This window comes from Alligator sinensis, unplaced genomic scaffold (genome assembly GCF_000455745.1).
Source record: "Alligator sinensis unplaced genomic scaffold, ASM45574v1 scaffold872_3, whole genome shotgun sequence".
In the NCBI taxonomy this organism is placed as follows: domain Eukaryota; kingdom Metazoa; phylum Chordata; order Crocodylia; family Alligatoridae; genus Alligator; species Alligator sinensis.
The window spans coordinates 709,713-733,001 of NW_005842137.1; the positions used below are offsets into that span (position 1 = coordinate 709,713).

General features: G+C 50.5%; 1 protein-coding gene across 7 annotated transcripts in view; it reads right to left on the minus strand.

Annotated features, from left to right (window-relative positions):
• Positions 1-23,221, minus strand: part of TULP1 (tubby like protein 1) — a 40,835-nt gene extending 17,614 nt beyond the window's left edge. The window contains exons 1-5 of one of the 7 annotated variants that reach the window (XM_025206017.1): positions 17,809-23,221; positions 17,518-17,640; positions 9,313-9,458; positions 8,482-8,530; positions 621-750 (exon numbers count right to left, since the gene is read on the minus strand). In XM_025206017.1, coding sequence (XP_025061802.1) covers positions 621-750; positions 8,482-8,529 — 178 coding nt within the window. In that variant the 5' untranslated portion in view covers position 8,530; positions 9,313-9,458; positions 17,518-17,640; positions 17,809-23,221. Of the gene's footprint in view, positions 1-620; positions 1,007-8,481; positions 8,531-9,312; positions 9,459-11,518; positions 12,950-15,905; positions 15,935-17,517 lie in introns of those variants that run through there. The other 6 variants (XM_006025242.3, XM_006025244.3, XM_006025240.3 and 3 more) reach the window with 6 other exon arrangements.
• Positions 23,222-23,289: the final 68 nt, after the last annotated feature.

Below are 23,289 nucleotides of genomic sequence, written 5' to 3' on the forward strand. Positions count from 1 at the left end.
ACAGGGCCTCAAATAGGCATATCTGTGCCTCGCTGCCCTCTTCTGCACAGGCTATGCTCATATCGGGACCCCCTTTGGACCTTGCTCTGGTGCTCACAAAACACAGTTTGTGGAGGCAAAGCTTGGGCAGAGTGTCCCCAGCACTTTGTGTATGTGCAAAACTGAGATGTGTGTGGGTGCATCTGTTTGTGCATATGCAGATGGCCACAAAGCCCTGAATGCTGGCCTGGTCTTGCACTGTCTCCTGAGCAGGACAGGAGCAGGCTCAACCTCTTCTACCAGCTGAGCTCAGCACCTGGACCATGCCCTCCCATTGCCCGTGCATGCTGGGCTGTTCCTGCTAGCACAGCTGAGATTCTCAGGTCAGAACCGTACTGGGGACAGGTACAAGAGAAGAGACAGGGAGTGCTGAGGCTGTGCCTTGTCCTGGGACCAGGCCTGTGCTCCAACAGGGAAGGAGAGAGGCTGGCAGAAGGCACAGAGGGAATCAGCCATTCAATGAATGCTTAATCTGGGGGCAAGTGGTGCCGGAGCGTGTCCATGTGTGATGCCCACCCCAGTGTCCTTGTGCCCCGGTTCACAGTGCCCGCGGGCAGCCTACTCCAGGCTCTGTCTCTTACTCTGGGCAGGGGCGCTGGGCTCCTTCACAGGACTCTGATCCCCGGACTTCTTTGCTTTGGGTTTCTTCGGCTTGGCTTCTGCCAGGGGCTCCTGGCGCTTCTTTTTGTGCTTCTGCCCCAGTTGGACGCGCTGGATGGAGAGACACATTACTGACACAGAGCTGAGGGAGGAGGGAGGGAACAACAGAGCCCCTGCCCTCAGTCTCAGGTAGGAGCAAGTGCAAGCACTGCAATATGGTCCCATGCCAAGGCTGCTAACTTCCATGGGCCGAAGGCCTGGGGTCGACCCCCTGCCTGGGGGCAAGGGTGCATGTGCACAGCTGTAATGTTTCATGAGCCGGGTGAGCAGGTCTGCACAGGAGGGAGCACACAGGGAACAGACCTCACCAGCCCGGGAAGAGACCACAACCCTAACCCAGCCCCCACGCCCACACCCCTCCCCGCTTTGCCTCTGTCCCTTTGGGCCCAGCTCCGTCTAGCCCAGCTGGGTGTAACCAGGGGCATCAATGGGACGACACAGACATAACAGTGGCATGAAGGAGAGTTCAATCTATCCTGGGCATTTTCCTCATGCTCTTCCTTCTCTGCAGTGACAGGTTTCCCCAGTTTAACCAGCCCGTGCCAGCAACACGGCTCCCAAACTTCTGTTGTGGCAGAAAAAACAATGATAAACTCTCAATGTTCCTCGAAACGGCTTCCCCGTCCTCCTGCCTGCCTGCGACATGAACGGTGTTATCTTAAACATAGGGTTCCCCGCTCTGCTGCACCCCCAGCTCCACCCCGGCAGTGCACGGGAGTGACACGGGATAGCTGAATGGGGAAAAAGGAACCGAACAGCCCCGACAGGGGAAAGCAGAGCTTGCTGCCCTCCCCATTTTGAAGTCTCAGGGGTTAGCACGGTGTGTCCTGGTCCCTTAGTTACTTAGGGGCATCTTAATCTGACAGCATCCCTGTCAGATCTAGCCTTGCTGTCTGGCTCTCTCCTTCGCCATTGCATTGCCAGCAGGCTGATGCTCAGAGGTGCGCACAGATGTGAGCAAAATAAGCCTCTCCCAGCTGTGGCTGGCAGCCAGCTCCAATCTTAAACCAGGCTTCCTTCCAGCCCCGCTCAGATGCAGCACTCCTCCCCACAAGTGGAGACAGACCTGCTTTTCCCTGGGATTTTCATGCTGCTGAAAGGGGGTGCTGAGAGACCTGGACACTGCCTGATATCCTGCCAGAGAACAGGGCTGGGATGGGCGGCAGCAGCACATGCTTCCTTCGTGCTGTCCCAGGACACTTCTCTTAGATTGGAAGAGCCTTCCAGCTCCTTCTCCAGCCACGCATCGAGAGAGGGCAACATCTGTGTCCTCGCCAGGACCCACTAATGCAACACTGGAGCCCCCTCAGCACTACCAAAGGGCCCCGATTTGGACTGGCAATCTAGCTAGATCCAGTCCCCGTGCATCCCCAGCCCCTGGGCTGGTCTCTCCTCATCAACCTGAACCTGTTCCAGCTGCGGTGAAAACAAAAAAGGAAAAAGCCGTCCTAAAATCTCTTTCCAGCGATTACTTGTGCCTCGGGGAAACGGCTTCAAAGAACAAAAGCAAAATCATATTGGGGCACATTCTTCTAAGAACGTCTCCTGCCAAAATGACTCTCCAGTGAAATCCCCCCCGAATTTATCCTGTCTGTGAACTCGGTGCATTGCCCTCCAGCCTGTCCTGCCACAAGACATGCAAAACGGCCAGGCTTCTTCTACAGTCCTCGGGTCCAAGATTCCCTAGAAAGAAGCCGGACGTTGCAAACCCAGAGCTGTTCCACCAGAGAGTGAAATTCCTGAGCGCAGACTGCCCGCAGGCAACCAGGGAAAGACAACTGGCAGCAGGAAAAATGGCATTCACCCTGAAGCCAACGCTCTGGAGCGGGCACCCAGACACAGCACCGGCACGTTTGCACACACGCAGCCCCCGTCCAGAGCCAACCAAGTGCTGCGGAGAGGGGTTGCTGGCCGAGGGCCCAGCCTGCTGATTGCTTGGCTTGCCTGGAGGAAGAAAGGAGGACAGTGTCTGGGATTTGGCGATCACGCGGTATCACTAAGTGTTTGTACTGCTGGCGAGCGTAAGCAGGCAAAAAAACGCTGCAGTGAACCCACTCACGCTTCTCTAAGTCAGGAGGAGCTCCCCTCACACCCGTGGTAGTACATCAGCGTGCGGCCGGTAAGGGAGGATGTGGGTGCAGCCCCCAGGGACTGAGAGCAGCAAAGATCGGTGACAGATGAAGAGTGACTGCAAGTGAAATGACTGCCGGAAATAGAGGCACTGCTAGGCAGGAACGGGCCCCAAAGTCCATTTAGCTAAGGATCTGGTCTCCAAAAATGACTGACAGCAGCTGCTTCGGAGGAAGGTACAGGACAGTCTGTTCCCCCAGATCTCTTGACCTGGTCTCTATTAGACAGGAGTCAGCTTAAGCCCTGAAGGACGAAGTGTACTGTCCCTTCCAAAGTGGGTCCTCATTAACTGCGGCTCTGGATAGTCTTCAGTAGCTACCCGGTCTCTGCTCTGAGCACAAGCAAGAGCAATAGAGGCTAATAAGGATTAACTGAAGAAGCTGAGAGGATTGGGGGTGATAAGGACAGCAGCTTGTCAAATGAGGCAGAAGCCCCAGAGCAGTTGCTAGCAGACAGGTGTCCACAGCCAAAACGCACCCATTCAATTGGCTCTGGGTTGCTGGCACTCTCAGCAAAGAAGCCACCGAGATAGTTGGTTTCTGGAGATTAAGGTCTCCTTTCTGACACACAGAGGGAGCTGCCAGTATGAGGGCATCGCCCCGTATCTGTGCTGTGTGTGGCAAAAGGGAGGGTTTCAGTTGTCAGAGCTGCTAGTGCCTTTGCTTTGGAATACAAACTGGAGCAGGGAAACAGGAAGGAGAGTCCTTCAAACCTATGTGCAGAAGCCAGAAAGCAAGGATGAAAAATGATGCAGTAAAATGGGAGAAATGGGTGGATCAGTGGGAAGAGAAGTTATTCAAACCATGTTTCCAAAGAGGAAGAAAACCTCTGGCCAGTGCCAAAGCTGGAGAGCTGACTGCTGGGGGAGATGGAGGGTGTTTGAAGAACAACATATTTGCTCAGAGAAGCTTTTGCACACTTGGGAGATGGTAGGGTCTTGGCCCAGACTCTCTCTTCCAAGGCAGATTTGCTGGAGCTTAGTCCCCCACAATTCAAGCACCTTTGATGCAGGGCAGGCCTGCTCCAAAACCCCACAGCTCCAACGGAAATGTACTGGATTTGACTTCACTGAGCTGCAGATCAGGCCCTTAGATAGTCAGACCGATGGGACAGTCCGCTCCCCTGTTGGTCTGTAAGGTGCATGTCCCACTCTGCTAGCAGTCACACGGGGTGTGTGCTCTCTCATGCCCACTGGGATACAAGGATGAACTCACCTCAAGACTGCTCCTTGGGAGGGGACACGGGGACTAGACACGTCCTACCTGCAAAACCTGTTATTCCAAGAGACGGGTGCCATGTGTGGAGGGCACCCATGTGTTGGTCCTGGTCTCAAACAGTGCCCTGGTCTCAAACAAGTACCACACAGACAGAGACTAAAGCTCTAGAGCTAAATTTATCAGACTAGATTTAGCCACACAGTTACTATTGAAAGAAATAGGAACCATGTGTGCAACACCCCGTAGCCAGCTCTGAAATCTTGACCCAGCAGCTTCAACTCTTTGGCATCAGAACGAGACATTACTGGTACTAGACACAAGACAAATTCCCTCTCCAAGAGCAAGGGGCACTAAAATCAGAGGTGGGTATGAAGCAAAATTCAGAGTCAAGCCTTTCCCAGCTCTTGGCAAAGCCAGGACCTGAATGAAGAGCTCAGGGCTGCCCCTAACAACACAGAGACAGAACGGAGAGGGGCACCTGCTCAAGGTGGCATCTGGGCTCATTAGGGGAATGAAAACTAGCCAGTCCTGCCCTCAAACCAAGCCAGCCCCTACTGCAGCCGCACACACCTGCTAGCAAGAACAAACACTGGAGTGACTCATGTACTGAAATAGCACGGGCCCATGTCCACCCAGGGCAGACCACGCTGCTCAAAACACAGGGGCAGTCAGTACAGGGGCTGCACTTTTCAGCTCAGCTGCTTCCCCTGCTCCCGGAGCTGGTGGGAAGGGGTGCAGGGAGCTCTGCTAGGACGTGGGGGCAAGCGCCAGGTGCCCAGCATAAGAAGGAGCTAGCACCTGCCTCCTCTTACAGAGGCTGAGCACTGGGGCACTCCTCTAAGAAGCTCGCAGGCCCCAGTTGAGAACCACTATGTTAGGCCAATGATCACAAAGGAGAAAGACTTACCATGGAGCAGCCCAGTCAGGGAAAGCAAAGTGGGGGAAATGAGAAAGACCAGTTAGTGAAGAACCAGGGGACAGTCAGCAGGGCAGACTCAGGGCCCCATCCCAGCCCCAGGGGAGGGCTCCATAGCTTATATGATGCCAGCCAGCAGGGCAGCCCTAGGCACTGCTGTGAGGCAGCCGTCACTGCTCAGCTATAGCGGGAAGCCTCCATCTTTGCTGGGGGAGAAGGAGAAGGAACAGCTCATCTGCTGGGACTGAGCAGGCCCTATTTCATCCATGCTGCACCTCAGAAAAAGGATAAATTTTCCCCATCAGGACACTTCAGCCACTCATCAGAATGGGAGGAGCTCTCAAGTGATGGCTAGTGCAACCACCTATGTATGCAAGAAGGAAAGGCCCATGGCAAGGGAGGTGGGAGCTGTGAGGCTGCACGTGGCATCCGCTTGCAGACACAGAGAGGAGTAGGAGAGGTGAGGGAGTGCTTAGGAAGAAGCTGGAATGGTCAAATGCAAAGGGCTTCATAAGGAGACCAAGGAGGTTTGAAGAACTGGAGCCACCCTCAACCCCAGCCAGTGCACACCCTTCCTCTGAAACAGCAAAGGCACCTCTGCAAGGGCAAACTAGGCCCTGTGTATAAATTCCTCCAGGTGACGGAAACCCAGCGCCTTGGTCTCCAGCCTGCATGTGAAACACCGTGGGCTGGGAAGCACCCAGCCACTCGCATGGCCATAGAGGACCAGGAGGAGACTGTGCTAAAGACAACCAGACTCCTGTAGGAAACCGGCTGCAGGTAAAGGGATTTCAGTGACAGCAGGGTGCCCAGAAGTAGCATGGAAGAATACGGGATTGAGGTCAGCCAGAGACAGAGCATGAAGCAGAAGGATTAGAAGCATCACAGCTAATCTGATTTAGCAGGGCTATAAATAATGATGATTTATCAAGCACAGACCATGCAGCTGGGCAATTAGCTAAACAATCAGCATTCGGGATGTACCGGGAAATGTTGCCTGATGCAAGGCAGTGCAAGTCCTGCTGACTGGGCCCCTCACTGGATTACTGACAATCTCAGCGCTAGATCAAATCACTCTTCCTGTCCCAACCGGCCCGTTCCTCCACCCTGTTCCTGTGTGTGGGCTAAAGGTGAGGCTAACTTCAAACTGATATGGAAACCAAAAGGAAACAGAGCAGGTCTGAGTCATATCCACCAACTAGCACCATATATTGTGATAGCTAAAGATCCCATGGGATGCTTTCCAGGGGAAAGGATCTTAACTGCACTTTCCTGGCCAGATTCCAATGTACGTTCGGCCTCCTCCATGCTTCTCCTACGGCTTCATCTGGATGCTGGGTTCTCCTACGTGCCCTTCCACAAGCCAGCAAGTGTTGTTGCTGTGCATGGTTAAACAGCAAATGCACTGCCCTCCAGACAGGGTGCAACACAGGGGATGTGCCAGTTCATTAGTGCCCTCTAGTTCTACAGCACAGGCGGTGAACATGGTAGTATTCAAAGGAGGAAGAAAATGAAGCCTTTATATGGAGAGTTTGTTGCCAGTATTTTGTGCATGTGCAAGACACAAGATAAAGTCTTTGCTTAGAAAGGAAACCATATATTTTATGCATAGAAAATCTTCAAGGTCCATCAGGATGAAAGATGCAAACGTCACAGTCATTCAAAGGCAGCACCCTCGTCATCCTGTCTGCCAATAACAGCATCTAGTTGAGAGAGTTGGGGCATGTACAGAAACCAGCTTCTTGCTCTTATGCCATCAACTCACTGTGTTTCAGCCCTCACCGTTTTTCACTCCCTTTAGTCTCTTAATCGCAAAGCTAGCAAAGGGGAAGGGGAAGCAATTAACTTTATTACTTAGCTTGATAAAGCATTTTGATGATAGGCAGTTTGTATGAAAGGCTGCTCTTATTGTTGTTATTATTATGGCAGCGCTGCCTAGGGCTTCCACTGTGCTAGGTATTGTGTACTCGGGAGTGTATCAAAGGAAGTCCTATTGTAAATTCAATGTTTTGTTTATAGTAATTAGTAACAGCAATTAGATGTTCTGGTCTAACACCTTCTGAAACACCTGCTACCCATGGAAAGTGAATCATGATTGAAAGACTAGCTGAAAAGCTTAATGAAGACATTAATTAGGAATGTAAGATCCTACCACATTCGCAGAGCTCACCTGTAGCCTTAACCATTGTAAGTAAAGAGAGTTTTAAAAATAGTTTCAAATCAGCTCACACACTTTGGGTCTGGACTGGTTCTGCCTGAGATGAGCTGATCACATCAGGGCAGGGGCCTCACATCATGGACCAGATACAATGGCTTGTGCTCTTGCTCACCTTGCTCTGTGCTAGGAAGTCCCCTTCACATAGCATGGGACAGGCTGGGACTGGAAGCAGAGTCCAGCTCAGCACATCAACACTGGGATGCTGAGCTGGGCCCATCACAACCTCTGCTCGAAACCTGCTTATCAGTCCCCCCAAGGCCAACCCCAGAGGCACAGGACAGACTGCCTGGGGCCTGTGCATGCTGGAGAAAGCTGGACACATTCCCCTCCATCAGCAATAGCAACGGTTGAAGCTGTAGTGTCAATGGGGACTGGGCCAGCTCAATAAGGTTTGCAGACCCCCACCTTACAGGCTCCCCACACTGAAGCAGCACTGATGGTGAATGCAGACGCACCTTGGGAGGGAGTCTTATCTTCTCCCACTGCTCTCTCCCTCTCCAGACCTGGCCAGGGAGTGCCCTGAAGCATCCTGCAAACGGCAACAAGACTGGCTTCGCCCATGAACCTTTCTGATTGCATGAGCAAACAGCACCGAGGAGGATAACGCCAAGCTATGTCCAGAAGCTGGTCTGCCAGGCAGACCTGTGATTATCTTTCAGGACCTAAACCTGATAGGTGAAGCTACTACTCTAATGACCATGTACTCCCCTGATGATGTGGGTGTTTCCCTATATAACACCTGCTCAGATTAAGATGAAGGCTTAGCAGCAAACAGATTCCACTTGTACAGCCCTCGCTCTTTTTTTTTGGTTTAATTTCCATCTCCTTCCAAATTCTTTTTTTTTTTTTTTTTGCTTCCCAGTATACCGAGCTATTTCTAAGGTTTTTTTAAACTGGGCCCTTCATTTGATCTTAAAATGGGACAATAAGTAGGTTTGGGACCTGCAAGTGTCTCATCACAGCTGCATGTCACCTGGGCAAGCGGCTGTGCTGGGTGTTGCAAAGTACAACACGGTGCATTACACAGGACCGCGAGCATCAGAAGCGCTAGAACCAGGAACTCGCTGGGGGCCTGACCTGGTTTCTGGCAGGCTGGCTCTTCAACCCCAGAAATCACATTCGTTCCCTAGAGTCTCATGTCCAGACACAAACGTTATCCAAGAAAAAGCCAACTCTCAAGCTGGAAAGTCCCATAACTTAGGCTAAAGAGCCTGTATCTAGGAAGCCTGAATTCATCTCCTCAGTCACCCAGCTCTGACCCAGCATGGAAGGAAGGAGGCAAGGGGGGAAGATTGTCTCACCTGCTTGCTAAGTTTCTGATTCTGGGGGCTCCCAGGTTCCTCGTTCATACTAGAAGGAAAACACAGTGCAGTGAGATTAGCCCACCTTCATAGAGGACTGGCCATTTGGGGTGCCTTAGTTTTCAAACAGCTGTAGGAAGGAGCACCTGACACAAGCCTGACTGTCAAAGGATGGGTGCAGCACCTGGATAACACAGACCCTTTTGAGATGCTTCCAAGTGAGCATCCAGGAGTCACTAGTCCTTTCTGAAAATGTTGGCCTTGGTCTAAATCTAGGAGAGAATCGACCAGGTTTTGACCTTTGGATTTGCTTTATTCCCAGCTCGTCTAGGAAACTAGGAGATTGAAAGACTAACTGAAAGACTTAATTAAATCATTAATTAGTCTTCCAACCATGATGATTAGGAGAAGAGCCATGAACTGCATGCAGCTCCTTCTGCCTACCAAAAGGGCAGCCAATACAGACAGACTGCTTTGGGGTGTACGTTGCTGGGTTCCCACTCTCACCTCCCTTCCTTGTGGGGAGCAGAGCTCCCCACTTACTCCCTCTTCTGTCCACAAGTAGCAGTAAGCTGGGCACACGACTTCTTTGCCAGGGGATGGAGGAAAATCACCTCCACATCCACAGCATGCTCTGTGGCTAGGTTAAGAGTGAGAGACAGACCATGCACAGAGGACCCCAGTGCATCTCTAGCTGTCACTCACTGGTTCACATCCCCTGCCGGTCTCTGTTCCCAGCTGCCCCCTACCCTGCTCTTCCCACTGACCTGGTTGCTACTTATGCTAATGGGTAGCTTGGGAGGATGTACAAGATAAGGACAAAAGTCGTACCTTAGCAAGCCCAGCGGTGGAACAAGGCAGTTACAGACTGTGGATCAGCTGCACCCACTGCTACGGCTCCAGCTGGGGCAGGGGTGGGGGTTCTGGGTACAGCCTAGCCCCGAAAGTCCTTGCGCTGCCCAGAGACAGAGAGCAGGCTGGGGGTGAGAAAGGGCAGAAGGACAAACTCAGCAGTGCTACCTCCGCTGCTACGGCCCTTCACATCCAAAACCTCTGGACCGAACCTGCCACTGTGCCCCGGAGCTGTGCGCCTCTTACCCCAGCAGGTGGCATCGCAGCCTGCAGACGTGGCTCAGCCCTGCCCAGAATAGACGGGACAGGCATTGCCACGGATTTCGTTTTTCCCTGCTGAGGGCATGCCTATGGGATCCTTGACAGCCGTGTGTCCATCGGTCAGGGCCTAACAACCTCTGGATGAACGTGCTCATATTGTAAAGCTGGAAGGGACCGGTATTGTCCTGCAGCCTGACCTCCAGCGCAACACGAGCCGGAGGATTTCGCCCTGCACCAAGCCTGGAGCGGCCAGCAGAGCCTGAACCCCATCTGGGTTTTAAAGCTCTTAGATGCTGGAGGATCCACCGCCTCCCAAGTAAAAAAATCACAAGTGCGGAGGCGAGCACAACGCACTTTATTGCTAGTCTGAATTTCTCTCCCTTCCACTTCCAGCACTGGGTCCTGTTCTGCCTTTACCCGCCAGGTGCCAAAGCCCTGAGCTATCCAAATTCCTCTCTTCATGTACCTACTTTGCCAATACCAGTGAGAGGGTGCGCTCTCCTCTCTCAGAATCCCTGATGATGGGTCTCAGAGACACAGCAGGCACAAGCCAGCCCCTGTGGCACTTCACAGCTCATTGCAGAGCCCATCATTATCAGACTACCGGCTTTCCCTGGCTCCAGGATTTTGGATCAAGTCTCCATTTGCAGGCTCACGGCGTGCTGCTTGTTTTGGAATGTCAGGTGGCTGAAGAAAACCCACAGGGTTTCTCTCCTGCCTCCGATGCCTCTAGTTCTGGATTGCACTAGAACAGCCACTTGAAATGCTCAGCGTTGTGCTGCAGGGCTGCCTGCGGGTATACAGACGCCCCGAGAATACAAGGTGAACCAGAGCATCCTCTTTACTGCACTAAAGCTCGGCCTGGAGCCTGTATCATGCACATCCAATGCGTGCCAGTAATTTTTCAAGGTAGAAGCCTGTGTAAATAGGCCACTTGGGCCTTCAAAGGCTGAGCTATGTTCCCCAATACACCTGTACTCTCTGGGAGGTGAGAGGGATGCTAAAGGCATGTTGTTTCTCTGTAGCCAGCTCTACCCGACCCTTCCCCAAACCAAAGGCTCATGCAACCCCTGGTCTTAGCTGCTTATTCAGATTGTCCTGCTTATACCCAATCAAAAACTTTCCAACAGGCCATTTTTATGTTGGGGTTTTACCAACATCTAAACCCGTTACGGGAACGTGTCAGCTCCCAGCGGAAAAAGTCGAATCATCTCGATTTCATTTGGGTAATATTCTGCTTTGACGTTGTTATTTTAATTCCTGTAACTCAGACATGTTGTATTAATATGACTGTTGTTTCGGTCACACCTATATTGTTATGTACTGTTCCAGGCTTGTACGCTCAAACCAAAACACATTGCTGGCCCTGAACTGAAATGATGCAGAAGGTCTCTTTTGTGGGAAATGTCATTGCTTTCTGTTCCTCTTCAGAGCTGGTTTTTCTTTTGCACTCTGGGATTACAAATCTGCAGCCTTGCTAACCCTGAGCTAAAGGGATTCCTCCCAATAGGCAGAAACGGGATGTGGTCCAAAAAGACTTCCCAAGGCAACACTAGGACACATTTACAGGCTATCTGGAGAAATCTCAGAAGGAAACGCCTGCCTAGGGAAATCATTGGGAGTGATCCCACTGCCTGCCATGCCACGTGGGCTGGAATGGGCATGCAGAGACTGACTTCTAGGGCAGTCGGGTACCTTCACATCAGGACTCGAGCCTTCCTATGGACAGCAACTTGCTGGAAAGAGACGGTGCTCTCTCAGTGCATGGGGTAGGGATGCCCTGAGAAGAGAAGCCCCGTGGGGACGCAGACCTGCCTGATGCATGGACAAAATGAGAATCCTCCTTGCAAATCAGGACCGCGCTGAATCTGCGGGAACAGCTGGGGCTGCGTGTTCCCGGGGGCAGAGGGGGAGAAGCACTCACCCGGCTGTGGTCCACACCTCGCGCAGGGTGTCTGACTGCAGGGGCATGGCAGGCTGCTGGCAGGGCTCAAGGACTCAGCAGATGGGCAGACCTGGAGCACAAAGCCACCTTCTTCCAGACGCGAAGCTGAAGCACTCCCTCTTCCTCGGCCAGATTTCCTTCCTTTCTGGCACGGGCTGTTAAGAAGCTCCACAGACGCATACTGTGCACATTTTAAAGGCAGGTCATTGCCAGCTGGAGGGCTGATGGCATCAGCCCCGTCTGACCAGGGATTCCCCACGCTGGCTTGCCCTCTAAGCCCAAGAGGCTCCGCGGCCAATCTCCCAACATTAGCTTTCTTCAGTGAAGTCAAATTAGTCTTTCACATTCATGTTCCACGTTACCCACCAGCCCTGCTGGGACAGGGACCTTGGTGCAGGTGTCTCTCTCGTGCGTGAGAGGAGGAGGAGTGCCTGAGAGCGACAGAGCCAGGGAGACGATTAACTTTTTATTTCTCTGGAAACATCCTAATAGGATTTCAGAGGCTCACAGACTCTCAGCCAGGGCTGCAGAGAGACTCTATAGACTGCAGCGTCTGTCACCTTAATCCAGTAAAACAGAGGAAAAGCAAACTTGATGGATCACGCTGAATAATACTGTGTCTCCAAACAAGCAAGTGAAAAACGAGTGCACATGGTGCCTACAGGATGTGCACGCATGTGTCACGGTGTGCAGGTAAGCCTGTGTATCGGTGTATGCACAGCATACGGGCAGTTTCAATAGCACCTTCCTCGGCTGAGCCCAGGGTAATGCCCCATGTGGTCCATGCAGTGCTGGGAGAAGGAATGGGGGGATGGATGATGAACCATTCACAGTGTGGCCAGATGGAGCAGGGCTGCAACGGAGCAAGGACACAGAGCTGGACCTGGCCCAGTGTCCCAGCTCACTGAGAAGTGGGGTTGCCCTCTCCCCTCTCCTCCATGTGCAGAGCAGCCATTGTCCCCTTTGGCAGACACCTGCTTTGTCTGCAGACCAAGCCCCGTGCACTCGTACAGGTCCTCAGTACCGAGGCTCCACCTGCTAGCACACACCACCCCCATCGCATCTGAGTGGGCCGACTCTGCCTGCACAGATAGGCTCAGAGGCGGCACACAGGAGCGCTATTCTGGGAGCTCCAGAGGCTCCAAGACAAGAGATTACAAATCTACTTAGGAGAGACAAGGTTGACCGAGATGGGCTTCTCAGTCCGCGTGACATGGTGTGCTGGGGTTGCTGTGGAAGGAGCTACCAGGACCGCTGCTGCATCACCTCCTTTTTGAAGTCAGGGATGTCTCTTTAGGAGTAGCCCAGCAGGTAACTATACACCTGTGGGTCTCATAGCCTCTATCAGGAGCTCTCTGAATCATAGAAAGTTAGGGTTGGAAGGGACTTCAGGAGGTCACATCTAGTCCAACTCTCTGCTCAAAGTAGGACCATCCTCAACTAGATCATCCCAGCCAAGACTTTTTCTAGTCAGGTCTTTAAAAGCTCCAAGGATGGAGATTTCACCACCTCTCTGGGTAACCTGTTTCACTGTTTTACTACCCTCCTAGTGAGAAAATTCTTCCTAATATCCAACCTAAACTTCCCTTGGTACAACTTGAGACCATTGCTCCTTGTTCTGTCATCTGCAACAGTCCGGCTCCATCCTGTTTGCAACCCCACTTCAGGTAGCTGAAGGCTGCTATTAAGTCCCCTCTCAGTCTCCTCTTCTCCAAACTAAATAAGTCCAGTTCCCTTGGTTTTTCTTTATTAGTCATGTGCCCCAGGCCCTGAACCATTTTTGTTGACCTCTGCTGGACTCTCCAATTTGTCCACATCCCTTCTGTAAGTCGGAGGGGGGGGGCAAAACTGCACACAGTACTCCAGATGTGGCCTCACCAGTGCTGAATACAAGGGAATAATCACTTCCCTTGACCTGCTGGCACCGCTCCTACCAATGCAGCCCAGGATGCTGTTCACCTTCTTGGCAATAAGGGTACACTGTTGCTCATATTCAGCTTGTCGTCCACTGTCACCCCCAGGTCCTTTTCCACAGAGCTGCTGCCCAGCCATTCACCCTCAGCCTGCGCTGATGCATGGGATTGTTCCGTCCTAAGTGCAGGACTTTGCACTTGTCCTTGTCGAACCTCATGAGATTCCTTGTGGCCCAATCATACAATTTGTCTGGGTCACTCTTAATCTTAGCCCTGCCCTCCAGCATATCTACTACTCCCCACAACTTGAATGCTACGCAGGGTCAAACAGCACAGGCTGGAGTCCAGATTCTCTCTAGTTGATCTCTCTTTGGACATTCAACCCTAACAGCAGCCAGGCTCGCGTGACCTGGTAGCTTAAAATCCACGTGCACAGGGTCTACAGCAATACAAAGTGACACCCTGATCCAAACTGGAGAAGCCTGGAAAGCAGGTGGCAGCCATGCAGTGAGAGTGTCAGGCCAGAGCACCTGTGCAAATAAGCTGAATCAGTGCAAATGAGCTGAATGAGGGTTTTCTCTGCTTGGAGAAAGAGTAGAGCAAGTTCGTTCTTTCTCTTGTAACATCACTAAATGTGTGCCCTGAAGGACAAGCAGAAAGACTGCTAGCTTCAGGCTGGACTATCTAATCAATCTAGGCTCTGCTTGGTGCGGCACTCAACAGCATCTGACGTTCCCTTTTAATCCACTTCATTTGCATATCATGCAGGCAGCCTACACTGGGAGCCGTCCTAGGGACCTTTTCTCCCTGCTGAGGTCTTGATTTCAAATCTGCTTTGACCTAGCTGCAAAGGGCAGATCAGCTGTATTTTTTTTTTTTACTTTTCTCACTGTCATTTGACTGCAACCATTTGCTCTCCAAGCCAGCTGGCACATGTCGTACAGCTGGAGAAGATACAGTTACACAGAAAAGGGATGTCAGGACACTGCAAGGGGGAATCGGGCAGCGTTTCCAAAGGAACAAGCAGTGTTCGGTTGGTATTAAGGGGAATTCAAGTCCTGATCCTGGAAAGCTGCTCCTGGTGCCTGTACAGAGCCTCAATGACGTTAATAATACTCCACCCGTATACTTCCAACCGCATGGTCTGGAGCCACGGTGGTATTTATTGTGACCAGTGGAGGGTTTGCATAACATCCTGCTAATGCAAAACACATCCTGAGAATTGCGACATGAAGAGAGAGGGAACGCTGGAAGCTCCAAGTCCTTTAGCTCAACCTAGGGGCTCCAGGGAAATAAGATTTCACATCCGAGCTCTTAATCTCTTCTGTGTTGCTCCACCGTCACCAGCCCTGAAATATTTGCATTTGCAGGCTGTCTATTGTGTCTCAGTGCTGTTTGGCTGACATCAAGAGTTGGATGAGCCAGAGTTTTCTGTGGCGAGAGTGCACAAGAGCTCGTTTATACATGCTAGGAATCGACTGCTGCTCCTCTTAGCATCAAAACCCTGCCCCTGTTACAGCTGTCGGCAGAGAACAGACGTTTCGGTCCCAGTCAAGGCTAGCTTGTCACGTGCCCATCTGTTGTGAAGTCAGGTTGGCTTCACTCATTTAAGGTACGATTACTACCACATCCTTGATGGATGCTGTCTCTCAAGCTTAACCCAGGCAGGTGCATTTTTCCCCCCCCTACCACCTTCCAGTTTCTTTTAACCAGGGTCCTGGAGTCTGTAGGACAAGTTGGAGCTTAGCCACTTTCTTTCCTTATCCATTGAGCCAGAAAGCCAAAGGCTGCAATGGACTGATGGACACGTTTTCTGGTCTCAGTCCTGCCTCAAAGGGGACAGTAAGTCTGCTCAGGCCTGGAGCTGTAGGAGGAGGTTGAACTATGCCTTTGCTCTTTTGCATTATGTAACCACCTAGGTGCAGACAGAGACTTAAAGCAGAAGGTGTAGCACCCAGGAGGGCGATTGGCTGCTCCGGCAGTGACAGTGTATTAATGAAACACCAGCGTGACAGTGAAGTTAGTGAAACAAAGTGCTGAGACCACGCAGAGCAAAAGACACCTCCTGCTCTGCTGGAGTAGAGCCGTCCAAGGATGCACATATTGAAGAAAGGCCTGCATCCCCATCTCTGATCCATCCCCAGCAGAGCTGAGCACTCCTGCACCTTAGGGAAACACAACTCGGGTGCATCTTCAACACAGCCTGTGCTGCCCGGCCTCATCTCCTCACCAGCTACAGCCTGTGCCACTAGGTGGCATTTGAATATCATTTATCCATTTGGATCACAGGAGGAAAAACCCCCTGTTAGTAGCAAACAAGAAAGGCAGCCTGTGGATGAGGTGTCAGAATGAGGGAGGCCTGGTGCATAAACCCGTTCCCTCTCTCTGAAACATCCTTTGCAAAAAGCAATTCCTCTCCGGGCTCTTTGACCACACCGAGGTATTATCCTTACCAAGCAAGTCCCTCAAAACCGCACCCATACATTTCGGGAGCTGCAGGTGAGCACTTTCAGACAGAGCTGGACAAAGCTTCTTTGGCGAACGGTTTATTCAGTGACAAATGCAGATTCAGGTCACGCCGAGCTGCTCCCTCAGTGCTGCCCCAGCAAACGTAGAGTTTCAGCCCATAAAAGATGACAAAATGAAAAAGATACTTTTCAGAGGGCAAAAAAAAAAAAGAGATGTTTCAATTTCAATGCTCTCAAAATGAAACATTGCCCACTTTCAATTTGAAACAATGCTGCAGACTTTGTCCGAGTTGCACTTTTTTCCCCTTAAGGGAAAATACCTGAAGAAGAAAGAAACTGCGTTGGCTCAAGTGAAATGATTCCTTTGCCCCAAACAAGGTGGGTTTTGTTCTTTCGTTTCACACAGATAATGGAAACACTGGGGGTTCGGGTCACCCAAACGCAGTCTTTTCTTTCGTTTTTTTAGTTCAATCCGTGAATCAAGCCTGGAAGCCCTCCTACAAACCCATTCACCAGTTATTTGCATGGCTCCATGTTCAAGCCTTCTTTCATACGAACCCCGTTCACTGCAACAGCCTCTTATTGCCCGTCAGACTCTTTCCTCTGCACTTCCCACCCCAGGAGTCTTCCTGCCTTTCGTCTGCCCGCTCCACAGTTCTCTGCTCCGGCAAGGCAAGCTCTGGACTGCTCTGCCCTATCCATCAAACCCATTCAGGCTCTATTCAGCTGAAGCATTCAATGGAATTTTATGAGAAAAAGCCCCAATCAGATTGCTTTTCTTCTTCCATAGGTGTCTGCCAATATAGATGAGCATTGCAGGAAAGATAAACCAAGTGACGCTGTTTTCTAAGTTATCCCAGAGGCAACTGCTACGCGTGGCACTAGGTGTTGTGCCCTGCTGGCATTACCGCATTGGGGTTGTGAGGACAGAGCAAAGACCTGAAGAACCTGGAATATAGTTCTTTGCACAAATATAAGGGGGACATGTCTTCAGACCTCACCTGCAGTCACGGGTACCTACAATCCACCTCTAGTCTTCAACGTTCATTTGAAACTCCAATTTGCATTTGAGGGGTTCCCGTGTTAGATCACAGGTTCCACCCCAAAGGCAGCTGCACTTTGACCACGTGTAAAATGCACACCTCTTTCACCCTACTTCAGTCCTTTTCCGTTGCATTAGTTCACTCCAGTAGAAGTTACTCATAGAACAGCCAACAGATCTTAGCTCCCCATATAGCCCTTGTAGGATGAACAGTTAAACTGAGAATCATGCTTGAGTTGCAGGAGAGCAAACAGCAGCAAACGTTGCTAAATATGAGAAAACTAGCCCTACGTTTACAGTTTCTTGTGGGCTCAGCTTCACTTCTGATCACATCTTTATAACAATTAAATATGGACCTCCGAGAGGCTGTTTGCAACAGAAGCTGACACAAGGAGGCCAACTGATACAAGGAGTGTTGGTATAATTTAGCAATAAATTCTATTAAGAGAACTTAATCTTACATGGATAGACAACCCCCTCCCCACAAACCTATAGTTCACATGCCAGAGTCAAATACATCCATCATCAATGATAATCCAAGAGTAGGAAGCTCACCTAAATAGCTAGAGCCTGGGACTTGGAAACAGGGGCTTGATGTGTTCATCCCAGCTCTTTGCCAATTCATTGCATGCATATGAACCCAGGCAATTCCCTCAGCCTCTCTCCATTTCCCTGGCCCTGTCGATAGAGAAGAGGGGGGGCAAATAAATCTGCCTGCTATTCCTACAAGGCTTACTTACTGTTCTGTGAAGGGCCTAGAAACATGCAGAGGGAAGGCTCTATTCAGGTGAAGCATGTCTTGTGCTTTATATGAGAAACCCCCCCCAACAAGACTGCTTATTTCACCTTCTCCAATCCAGCCAATTTGATGTCGACAAGCAAATGCTGGGAGGCGGTCAGTCATCCAACTATTTTAGGAGTCTGCCAGATCTAAACTAACCTGGGATGAGCTCAGTTGCCGTCAATACTTTGGTGGAAGTTACCATGCAGATAGTGCTAGTAGTGCCCTCTCCTTCCAGTCTGTACTGAAGCAATATGCTTGGGGTATATGCCAGAGGTCACATCTTTTGAACAAGCTATAAAACTTATCTTAAGTTATAAGACTTATCCACAGGCCCCCGACACACCTGTAATCATTCAAGATCAGGCAGGATCCACGACACACCTGTAATCATTCAAGACCATGCAGTATTTTCCATGCAAAACAGTATATGATTGCAGGGTCTCTTTGAATGCCATTTCTGCATTGATATGATGGCCCCTGAGTTTTCCTCTACAGCTTAACGTCAGCACACTTCCTCTCCTGCACAGTTGCATGGTTTTGCCACACATGGTTGAATAGCTGTGGTGCTGTTCTGGGCTCTGCTTCAAAGACAGATGGCACTTCAGCCATCCGGCCCCTTTAATGTAAAGCAGCTGCCTCTTGACAGGCCCAGCAAGCCACTGCAGCCATGCGAGCTATGAAGGGAGCACCCCCATTGCAGTTCTATAGAGACACATTGTCATTATGTGCAGGGGGTTTTGCTGGGACAGCGGCACTCGCACTTTCTACTCTTGCAAAAGGGAGTCTAATTGGCAACAGTCATTTAAGCCAAGACACTACCATTGCAAAGGTAGCATCTCTCAGTAGGGCATCCCTAAGAGTACTGATTGAGGAATAATCAGTAGTACTTCCCAAAGCATTGAGCCATTTGAGTACAGACTAAGCAACTGAGCTCGTGACAACTGACAGGACTGCAGTCTTCAATGTTACAGTTCACAGAAGCTTACAAAACGGTGTACCAGATCCTAGCTGCTTGAGTATGGAGAAAACACCACCTTCACGGGCCTGGGTGCTAAGGTGGCACCCAGGAGCTCTGGACAGACCGAGACATACTCCTCTGAACAGCATGCAGCCTTGATTCTTGTGAAGGAGGGAAAGACAGGAGAAAGAAATATTTGATCTTGCTTTTAAAGCAGCAGCCTGGGTCATATATTGCAAGCATGAATGCAGTTTGCATTAGTGCGAGCTGTAGTAATGGTACAATAAAGGCAGGTATCCCAGGGCCTGTGCTGATTACTGAGGGATGGGCAGAAATGTCTGCCCTCAGATGCTTTCTGCTTATTGCATCCAGTCCTCTGCAAGCCAGGGCTCGGTCCTCCCCTGGTTCACAGGAGAATCCTTTGTTTCAAGATCACTTCCTAGCCCCATTCAGTTGTCATCCACGGGCTCGTTCCTTAGCAACCCCTCCACCTCCATAGTGACATTCATGACAGAGCCACAATTCACCTGCAGAGGCACTGACGGCATAAACCCCCACTGCACAGCAAGGGACTGCTTTAGAGATTTCCTCCTGATGGGCAGATGTCTGGTTTTTCAGGTGTGGCCCATCTTCCTCCTTTGCTCACCTGAGAGCACCTTTGTAGTGCCTGCGGATCATGTGCCAGGCAGCAGTGATCCTGGGCTCCTCTACTAGTCCTGTACCAAGCAGACTATCCATACAAGCAGGAGGAACTGTGATTTTACAGGACAGAGGTAATATGCACCACCTCAGCCTCGCTGAAGAGACAGCAACAATGCTATGTGCACCAACGTATGCAGATGCAGGACTGCTTCATAGATTGTAAGGCCGGAAGGGACCTCCAAAGATCATCGGGTGCAGGCAGGAAAGCCAACTGGGGTCCGGTGACGCGAGCCAGGTGACACACAATCAAACACAAACCTAAGGGTAGAGGGCATGCTTCTAAGGGCCGGGCTAACCCCCTGCATGGTGTTTTTACTCGTGTTGTTTATGCAATGTATAACTCTTTGGATCCCAGACCGCTCACGAGAGACCCAAGGATCAGCAGCCACTCAGTCGTTGCCAATGGTGGTGCAGCAGGGCAAGCAAGAGAAGCAGAAGCAGAGGCTGAAGCGAGGGTGACAAAAAGCCGAGCAGCCTCACCCCACGTGGGAGAGCTGCAGATGAGCTGGAGAGACTGGGATCTGGCAGAGGAGCTGTGGACTGCGGGGAGGACACTGACTGCAACAAAGAGATGAAAAGCTGCCAAAAACGGTTTCAAGTCCTGACACACCCAATAGCCTAACAGCTCTCCTGAGCTGGACGGGACCTTTGAAGGCAACCGCAACAGGCACGGCTGAGAGCCCTGCCAGGGATGAGGAAAGCCCTGAAGACAGTGTTCCCACAAACCATGTCCCCTCCCTGCCACGAGACATGCAACAGCAGCAAGGCAGATGGGCTCATCGGCAGCCTTGTCCTCCCCCCGAGGGTCAGGACACAAGGCAGAGCTCCTTCGCAGAATACCTTTCACCATGGCTGAGATTCGATGAGCCTCTGTGTCTGCACAATAGGCCAGCGTACGTCATCACCGAAAACATTTCCTGTACTCAGCCAGGGCTGGAGAACAACAGGACTAGTTAGCAGCGTTTGCCTGGCACTTTATTTTGATAGCTAATTAAGAAAAGCCATGCTTGCTCCAAATCCTGTAATTTTGGCTTTACAAAATAAAGACTTGGGGGTGGGGAGGGGGAGGGGGGAGGAATGTACTTGGCTTTGTGTTGGTTTACATCCATATCATGGTGTAAACAGAGGAACAGATATGCTTTTGACCAGACTCCCAGGATCTGAATCAAGAGTATCTGCATCCTGGTAATCACATGGCAGACAAATGCTTCCACTGTTGCAGAGATCCAGATGTACTTACTGTTTCACTCAAAGCTACTTCAGTTTTCAAAACAAGGAAGCTGGACCATCACTTATGGCTGGGTGTTTGCATTTTTTCCCCCAAATACGCAGCCTCTGGCACCACGGAGGCCCCAGGTGACAATTTGCCTGCTGGGAAAGTCTGGAGCAGGTAAAAAAACAGATGGGTTTGGAAAATAACCGTCACTGCAGGGAGCGTTCGACTGGAGAGAGAAGGAACGTTAAATGAATCGGCAGTGTTTGTTCTCTCCTTTCAAGACAATGATGTCTGGACTCGTGCAGCATTTACAGGTGGGGTAGGAAAAATTCATCCCATCCTGTTCCCTGCTGCCTTTAACGTCAGCAGTTGGGAAATTGGGATGAATCAGCCTGTAACAGGATTGTTTGGTAGCACTTCACAAGTCTCCCTGTGCTGGTGGGGCGGTCATGTGGCGGGAGCTCCTACACCCATCGTAGATGCAATCAGAGAACAGCGTTTGCTTTCTCCACCAAGGGCATCTCCGGAAGAAAATCCCTCTCAAAGCGTTGCTTCTCCCATCTAGTACTCACCGTTTCAGCTACACTCAAACCTGAGGATTGACTGGGAAGGTGGCCTCGGTAACGGTGGGGGATAGGATTCAGAACTTCAACTCCTGCCCTTGAACATTTCCAGTGGCATTCAGGAAGCAAAAAGGCAACATGTGAGGGCACCAAAGCAGTCCCACCTGGTGAGGAGGCCAAGTTGGAAGCACCATTTCCTGGATAATGCACGTGCATGTGTCACAGCTATCTGGTAACGAGCCTGCTGCTAGATGCCAGGGCATCAGAAGCAAGAGGGGATCCTACTAAAGAACAACTCTGATTACCTTCTTCTCTAGCATAATACATTTGACCAGCTGCGTATTCAGGAGGGGAGGGATGGCTTCAGGCGGGTGCACTGAGAAGCAACCTCAAGCTGCAGAACTTCTGAAGAACCCCTGCTTTCAAGGCATTGTCTGCTAGCCTGGAGTGGCATGGAGCGGGTTACAATCTAGGTCTTCTCTATCTTAGCCTAGTCTGTGTCTCTCAGATAGTCGTCCATGGTAGCCGTAGCTGAAGTTAGGCAAGATCACTCTGTAGCCTTCTGTGCCGAGCGTGGCAGTGGGCCGGCTTTGAGGAAGTGTCCTGTTTCTCATCCCTCAGTAAACCACATGAAGGTAACAAGCAGACCAGTGCAGGGATAGCAGGCCATGGAAGAGGAGCAGTTTCCTATTCTAGGATATACAGCAAAATGCACATGAGGCGGAGAGAAAGGGATGGTAAATCAGAGCACCTCAAGGACTCCCAACTACCAGGTGCAACCTAACCCTTGGGACTGTGCAAAGTGAGTTTTATTCCAGTTTTTAGCACCTGCACCACAAGTCACCACTGGTCTCATCCAAGATTTGGGGGAGAATGGGCCTTCTACACATCTGGAGGGAGCTGCTGGGCACACCCTTGCTGAAGGTATCAGCTACCCTTGCTGCATCTGCTCTAGATAGAGACATTTCAGTCTACACCAGACACTTACCTGTAGCTGACAACAGCTGCAGCCGGACTCAGTTTAGCTGCAAGTGTGGACAAGGACTAATGTTCAGCAACATTTCAGGCTGATTTCTGAAATGATGCTGAACCCGGTTTATCCCTCCCTCCCTGAAGCCAACAGCTGTCTGCAAGAAACTGTTTTCCCCGTACACCCAAAGCTCAAGACTCCCAGCCCGGCCTTTTGCATGAGCATTAAGGAGCTTGTGCACAACTCTCATCCTCCTCTCAAACACATGCTCATTGGACAGAGTTGGTGTTTTTGAACCTATTAAACACCCTTGCTCAGTGCCAAAGGCGGCTTTCCAAGTAAAACTACATATGCTTATCCCTGGAATCAAACCTCACTAGTTAACAAATGCAGGCAAACTAAGATGATCAAAATGAAAATATGATGATACAAAGTCCAATGAGTCTGACTAACACATACAAGATTTATAATGTTCACCTCAAAAGCTACCTTGAACCTATTCCTGTGCAGAGCTCTTGCAGTTTCAGGCCATGACTGCGAGAGAGAAAACATTATTCCCTGTTTAGATATCCCTTCAAGGCTTAAGTGAAATGAGGACAGATTTAAACCTTTTGTGGTTTATACAGCTTGAGGTTAAGGTCTTCACATTATATAAGTGTGCTACTTTGTGGCTTCAGGCAGTTTACTTAGTTGGGATGGATCTTCTAGCATATCATTAGGGAGCATTGTTAGTTCAGGATAAAAACTGAGTCCACTTTCAACTCTGTACAATTGTGTTTTAAATTCTAAATACATTTAGCCATTTCAATCCATTACCAGAAAGTATGTGTTTTTTGAAAACTGCCCTGTATTTTGGTCTGATCACACCAAAATACAACAAAATATTCCCAAGTCTCCATAATACTCTGGTAAAACAAATGTTCTGCCCACAGGAACACTCTTGCTAATAAAAGTGAATGAGATTTTTGCAAGATGTGCAATAAGAGCATCAACCCTGTGCTTTTCTGCACCAACCAATTTCTTAATGAGTGCACCAGTCACCAGCATTAAATGTATTTTCAGGTTGTTCCACCATCAGCCGCACACGTTCGAAACGCCACCTCGTCAGGTCAAAAGAAAGAAGCAGAGAGAGCA